The sequence below is a fragment of the Helianthus annuus genome, chromosome 3 (assembly GCF_002127325.2).
Source record: "Helianthus annuus cultivar XRQ/B chromosome 3, HanXRQr2.0-SUNRISE, whole genome shotgun sequence".
In the NCBI taxonomy this organism is placed as follows: Eukaryota; Viridiplantae; Streptophyta; class Magnoliopsida; order Asterales; family Asteraceae; genus Helianthus; species Helianthus annuus.
In genome coordinates, this window is record NC_035435.2 from 173835910 (window position 1) to 173843278 (window position 7369).

At 32.2% G+C, this 7369-nt stretch overlaps 1 protein-coding gene across 1 annotated transcript; it reads right to left on the bottom strand.

Moving 5' to 3' along the window:
• Positions 1 to 820: 820 nt before the first annotated feature.
• Positions 821 to 3422, bottom strand: LOC110930980 (auxin-responsive protein IAA14). The gene is made up of 5 exons (XM_022174372.2): positions 3068 to 3422; positions 2075 to 2316; positions 1455 to 1590; positions 1312 to 1373; positions 821 to 1176 (listed from the first exon to the last, which is right to left on the bottom strand). The coding sequence occupies exons 1-5, from the start codon at positions 3286 to 3288 to the stop codon at positions 1139 to 1141; spliced, it is 699 nt and encodes a 232-aa protein (XP_022030064.1). The 5' UTR covers positions 3289 to 3422; the 3' UTR covers positions 821 to 1138.
• Between the last annotated feature and the right edge of the window lie 3947 nt (positions 3423 to 7369).

A 7369-nucleotide genomic window follows, 5' to 3' on the forward strand; every position in this document is an offset into this window, starting at 1 on the left:
AGGTTTTTAGAATGATCATGACATGATATTCATAAGTACAAATTGGTTAATTTGGCGAATACACTTTCATATGAACAAACATGTGTCAAGTCATGTTTCTAACCATTTTTGTAGAATTCTCAACAGAAAAAGTTTTAACTTTTGTATATCCGTATACATAAATAGTTCTAATTGGATGGATTTGTTCACATACAAACATAGAAACTCACACAAGTTGACCGACACAAACAAAACACATACATAAATAAATTTTTTCCCTAAAAGTACATACATGCATTAAATTTGAAGCTAAAATGTTAGTTACGTGTTCTTTCATTTCAACAATGAAATAAAATATTCTAAATTTTATACTTACAATATTGTTTTATAAAAACTTTAACATTACTTAAAATATTAAAATATTATAACAAAGTCTTTCCAATTCTTCTATAAATACACACTATAGATAACTAAGAATAACACTTCTACTGAAGCATATTAATTGATCATAATACCCACGAAATTATTTTCAAAAATTATTGTTCTTTTTATTATATATAAAATAAATAAAAAGTAAATGGTCATGGATGAGCATCCCCATAATTCCATAAACATGCACATGCATTTGTTCCCTGCCTACCACTTGGGGCATGGCTATTTATTATTATAAAGCCATGCTTCATTAATAATAATCGTTGATTAAATATTCATTTTATTTAATGTAAAAAATTAGTAATGTGTATACATGAAATTAGATCTATCGACAGAAATTACATAAAATCAAAGGTGCAGTATGCTTGTACGGGATTATGAAAACATACAATTTATGACATGACAGCAATTTAATACACCATGAATAATCACTTTTGTAAACATGAACAACAAATTAAACACTCCAAGTTTCGTGAGGCAACCAAGACGTAGAAGATTATTGTTTTTTATCCATTACAAATGTCCGAAATTCACCTTTTAACAAATTCTATATACTATAAAACTTAATTAAGTTCTTTCCTTAAAAAAACAAAAATGAAAAAAAAAAAAAAAAACAATTTCAAACACATTAAAACATAATATGCTTGATCCCATCCATGTTCTTTGATGATCATACTTAATTTGCCATGAACTTGAATCAAGATTAGGGTTTGCTTTAAACATGAGTTTAGCACCTGTTCTTGCATTTCGCCATCGCTCTCGGTGCTGCAAATTAATATTAATATTAAGATTAATTACATCAAGTTTTTAACATGTTTCCAAGATTAGGGTTTTTAATTACTTCACTACTGAATAATAATTGGAAATAAATGGTTACGTAATCCGGATTTGCTTAATTACCTAGTCCAATTGCGTCTGATCCCTTCATGATTCGAAGTCGCTTGCAAGATTCAACAAACATTCTGGACAAAAGACGAGTTGTGATTATGAGAATCGTTGTTTAATTCGTTAAACGAATTTTGATTACGATGAAGATCACTTACTGCCATGGGACGTCGCCTACGAGCATCCAATCGCCATCCTTATCCTCGTAACTTGGAACGTATTCAGAACTGTTAAGAAGATCCATCAACTTGCTCTCATTCATGAAATCTATCATCCCTTGGGATCCATAATCTCCTGCAATGTTTACAACAACAAAAATTAATTAAATATATCATAACAAGGTGATGATAACTTAACATGATGTATAATAACCTTATAAGTTACTTCAACAATTACTTTAATTATCATATAGTTAAAACTCATGAAATTATAATTTTAAGACACCCATTTTGTAGAGTTAAATGGAAAAATATTTAACAAATTAAGAGATCTTTTTTTACCACTAAATTAGATCTAAAATAACCCAAATATGTTTTGATTAATATTTATGATACAAAACTTAATTGTTATTCAGAAGGAGGTCACGGCGCAGCTTGTTGCCCGTCTACCTGCCATTAGTTTGTAATCGTCGCTGTTTCCGTTTTAGTTTAAATTATATGGTGTTTTTGAAAAAAAAAATATTGTGGGTCGAGATTCTATAAATTGTTAAATTAAATTTTAACTACTAGAACATGCAATTTTATTAATTCAATCAATAATGAAGTAAAGATTAGTGTACCCATGGTGAATGAACTAAACATCTTGGCCAAAGCATCAGATAGTTGTTGATAACTCTCATACAATTTGAGGTCCACCTTGCGAAGATAAGGTGCTCCATCCATGGAAACCTTCACAAACGCCGCAACGCTGCCTCCACCCGCTGTGGCTGCCACCACCTTCTCGGTTTCCTCATTGTTGCTCTTCTGAGCCATCACATTCTTGCGATAGTTTCGAACGGGTGGCCATCCTACCACCTGTGCCCTATTAATCCAAATAATAAAGAAATTAAATAGAAGAAGAACAACAATAAATTAAAGAGTCATAAACACTCAGCTTAATATTAATATAGTATGTGTTACAAGAAAATTCATGTTCTCTTGATATCATATATATAAATTTATATATCCATCAAGACTCCTCTTAAGATCTTTTAATCTCACATCAATATTATCCATTTATATTTATTACTAACTCCGTCCCATTAAAAGTGTCATATTTTGAATTTTCAAAGTCTTTATTTGTAAACTTTGACTTTAATTATATATTTTTTGTGTTATATAAAACTTGATGAAAATTAACCCGATAAAAACACTTGTAAAACACACTCAAATCATATAACTTTCATCAAGTATTATCTAACACAAACAAAATTATTTAAGGTCAAAGTTTACAAATAAAGATTTTGAAAATTCAAAATAAGACACTTTTCATGGGACAGAGGGAGTATGAAAATATAAACTATACGTCTGTAAATTAACAAATCTTTATAAAGTTATTTAAATCTTTAGATTGACACACATATACTTGTATGTATGTATCAATAATTTAACAAATTGTTATATTAGAAAAATAAACATAAGGTATATATATGTAAACATGAAACTTTAATCCACACATGAGTTATAAACTTATATGCTCACACACACACACACACACACACACACACATATATATATATATATATATATGTGTGTGTGTGTGTGTATTGTATAACTTGAAAAAAGCAGCTTACTTGGCTGGTGGTTTGATGGGATCTTTGTTGTTCTTAGTTGAATTCTGCAACTTGTTATCATTGAGATCAGTTGAAGAAGACTGATCATTGGTTTGAAGGTTAAGCATAAGATCAACAGTCTGTGAGTAGCCACGTTTTCCTGTGACCTTTAAAGCTGTATCTGCTTCACACCCTCCTCCAGGCAAGCCAAGGCATAACTCAGTTTCCTTGAGGTGCATCATGCTTTTCTTTTAGATTTAATAATCAAAAGTCTCTTTTCCTACTGCTTCTTGCTTGTACTTTCAAGTCTTTCTTTCTTACTTATGAGAGAAAGAGAGAGAGAGAGATAGAGAGAGAGAGAGAGAGAGAGAGATGCAATAAGAAAGAGGAGTGGAAAGAGGTTCATGTGCATATATAAGAAAGGGTTGTATCTTGGTGCATAATGAACTAATTAACGGATCATATGCAAACACGTGGTGGTATTTGGTCAGGCCCGGTGAATGGTATGGGCAATGGACCCAGGCCCAAAATTTTTAAGGGCCCAGAGTTTTTAAAAAATAAACTATATACTATATGTTTTGTTTTTGTTATTGGGCCTTTAACTGGAAACCTAATTTATTATAATCGATCAACCGGCCTGCATATCTGTGATTGACGTGAAGTTAGAGCGGGAATCCAGAATAGGTTATACGAAGCGACGACGGCAGAGGAACAGGCAGCGCACACAGCCACACACAAAGCGGCCACGAAATCAGTTCACTGTTCAGCAGAGGGAATCCGTGAATAAGTTCACTGTTCAGAGCGGGAATCCGTGAATACGAAGCGATTAGCGACGTCTGTTCGGTTCACTGTTCAGGTTAGTTCTTTGTTCAGCAGTGATGATTTTGTTTATTGTCAAAAACGCAAGTGATTTATTGTCTATTTTTGTCTATTGTCAGCGACGACGATATTGTTTATTGTAAAAAACGTTCGGGCCCATATTTTACTGATATCCATGTAGTGTAGGGCAGATCAAATAGGAATAATAATGTTTTATCTAAGAAGCTGTATGTATGATGTAGCTCACATCATCAATCTCAAATCGAATATGAATCCGAACGACGGTTTCATTGCGTTTTAAATTGTTTCAGTTGTGTATTTTGGAGATACAGTTTTTTTCTAATCTTCGGTATGAGTCGGAGTTCATGGCATCGGTTACATTTATTCTGAATCCCTTACATTGACTTATTATGTGTTCACTTTTATTTGTGATTATCAAGAAGTAAGATAAATTTGATTTAATATTCTTATTTGTCAAATTAATTAATGAATGAATATGAAGTCACATAGTGTAAATTTGATTTAATATTCTTATTATGTGTTCACTCAATGGCTTAGCAATGATATCTATTGAAAACGACATACTAGAGACTATGGATTTCGAAGACTTGATCGAAAGCTTTGCTTCCAGAAATGCTAGGAGAGCCGCACGATTCGCTTAAGTAGGTAAATTTAGATCATTTTGGTACAATACTTTTATTTTGATGATTGTTTTAATAATTAGTGTCATATTATAGTTTTTTTAATATATGATTATTGTGTTTAAATTATATGGGCCCGATTTATTTTTAGTGGCTCCAGGCCCAAAACGTTTTGAGATTTCTCGGAGACGGCACTGTATTTGGTGAGTAAATCATATAGGATCCAGGGCATATTTTTATGTTTATGATAAATAAAATAATTCAAGTGTCACAAATTCTAATAATTACTAGTTTATTAGCCTATTATTTCTTTTGTAAAACAATATTTAGGTCTCATTATTTCATATTAGTTCAAATGATTGATGTTGAGTTAAAATAACCTAAAAATATTAAATTTGAAAGCGCACAATAGATAATAAAGAATCTAAACTAGTTTTTTTAAGAGTAAACTGCACGGATAGTCCCTATGGTTTGGTGAAATTTCACCTTTAGTCCCCAACTTTTCAAAATTACACTCTTAGTCCCTGTGGTTTGACAAGTTGTTACTCGGATAGTCCCCAAAGCGGATGGATGTTAGTTTTTCTGGTTAAGTGGGTGTGAAATGATAAGGACTATCTGAGTAACAACTTGTCAAACCACAGGGACTATCCAAGTAACAACTTGTAAACCACAGGGACTATCCAAGTAACAACTTGTAAACCACAGGGACTATCGAATAACCTTCATCTGCTTTAGGGACTATCCGAGTAACATCTTGTCAAACCACAGGGATTAAGAGTGTAATTCTGAAAAGTTGGGGACTAAAGGTGAAATTTCACCAAACCACAGGGACTATCCGTGCATTTTACTTTTTTTTAACTACATATGGGTAACTTAAAAGAATTAGACATGATTTACACATGATTCCTTTTAAAAAATAAACCTTAGGGAATGTAGATTCTAACGTTTTTTAGTTGTAGTTCTTGATTGGACACGACGATAGGCTTCTCTTAGCCAACATATATCAGACATTGCTCGTAAACATGTATCACACGTTGTCAACAGGCCGGTTTGCCGGGTTTGATAGGATGACCCATGGTCTAATGTGTTAAATACAATAACAATATGGCTAGAGGGGATTCAAGCTAAAGCCGATGGTTGCAAAAGTCTCGCCTAGGCTCCGAGTACGCGCTTCAAGGTAGGTTACGGGGATCCGAGTATTGTTTGTCTAGGCCAATTACTCTCCGAGTATTCTCCGCCTAGGCCGAGTACTCTCAAATCCGACTAGTGGGCATCTAGCGACTTTTGCAACCATGTAAAGCCTATAAGGAACCTACTATAATGACCAAGTTGGTCCTTGTTTTAGGGTATGTAATTAACTTCAATTGAAGGTTTTAACGATTCTTCGGCCAAGTGTGAGTTGAATTTGAGAAAGCCATATGAAATAATGACTTGTATGAATATGTTAAGTACATGGAGATATAAAATAACACTAGATCAAATCTTCTTCTTCTCTCTACTTTTGTCCATATCTCTCCTTTTAAGAGGGAGGTCTATTGAGGGAGAACCAAGGGGTTTGTGCCTTGCATTCATGTGAGGAGATCTTAGTAGTTGAGATGATGTCACAAGATATCCTAAAAAGGTAAAGGAGAAAGTTCATATTTACCAATAGGATGATGGTACAAAAGGCAAAGCTTTAAAACACTTACGTTGGGAAGGGGAATGTCTTGGATTCAAATCCTACAGACGACAGAGATTAAAGAAATTGACCGTTAAAAAAAACAAAAAGTTTATATTCTAGGTATGTCAAGGCGATTTCGATCTATGCACAAGTTCCAAGTTGTCGTATCATCATGATCTGAAAATCTCTTGTCTTCGAGTTTGCAATCCCCTTCTTGTTCGGATGTATGGTTCAAATTATAAAGAGTATGTAAAAACTACTCAAAACGTAGATAACATAAAAACTATTGTAAACATAACAAATGCTTATATCTTGCATTTTGAAACATCAGTTTCTAATAATAAACAAGAATGCACAACATCCATCCATCAAAATGCTAGCTTCTTTGTCTTTTAAGTTACAAAACATGGAAGGTTTTCTTCTAAAAGTGATACTAAACATCCCCTTAAATCTTTTTTATTTGTGTTCGCTCTCTAAAATTATCAAATTAAAAAAAAAAATTAGTTCTTTGCATCTTTTACTTTTTAACACACTCCCTCTCAAGCTTTTTTCACTTAATATACTCCACTTTTGTATGTCTAATCAAATGCTTTTAAATTATTTACCCCAAGCTTTATCTTGATTGTTAAAATCTCAATTCCAATTTACTTTTTGTTTTTGTTTTCAAAATTAATAACTACTTTAATTTAACAAATCTATTCTCAGAAGATTTTCTTTTAAAATACTTTGTGCCTATTAAGAAAGTTCTCTCAGTTGACAGATAAATAAATAATACATTTATTAACTTGTTGCTCGTCTACCTCCCATTAGTTTGCAATCATCTCTGTTTTAAATGATAACATTTCATAACATTTGGTTTTTTTAAAAATTGATTATTTTTTTATAAATTCTTGTACGACGCATCGTCATCGTTTTGCTATATGTAACAGTTATTCTAATGTTTGGATACCTACCTTAATATTTTTAATAAAAAAGATATATGTAATAAGCAATAGTTTAAGTTAGAGAAGAACACTGAATTTGGAAAATGAAGATATCTATTAAATTATTAAAGAAGCTGTACAAGTGCTTTAATTTGGAGAAAAATAATTGAAGATGGCATGATTAGGGGAAGTAGCCAAACGGCACTTGTGGTCCTTTGATCGTTTAAAGACCTATACAATCAATTAAACAACTAGCTACTATATATAGAAAGCTTTTCAC

Bases quoted from the DNA above. Each gene is read 5' to 3' on its own strand.
- LOC110930980 (XM_022174372.2), bottom strand. From the start codon at position 3,288: ATGATGCACCTCAAGGAAACTGAGTTATGCCTTGGCTTGCCTGGAGGA. The intron at 1,374-1,454 runs GTAAGTGATCTT...TCTTTTGTCCAG, and splicing joins GTAGGCGACGTCCCATGGCA to AATGTTTGTTGAATCTTGCA. The intron at 1,177-1,311 runs GTAATTAAGCAA...ATTAATTTGCAG, and splicing joins ATCAGACGCAATTGGACTAG to CACCGAGAGCGATGGCGAAA.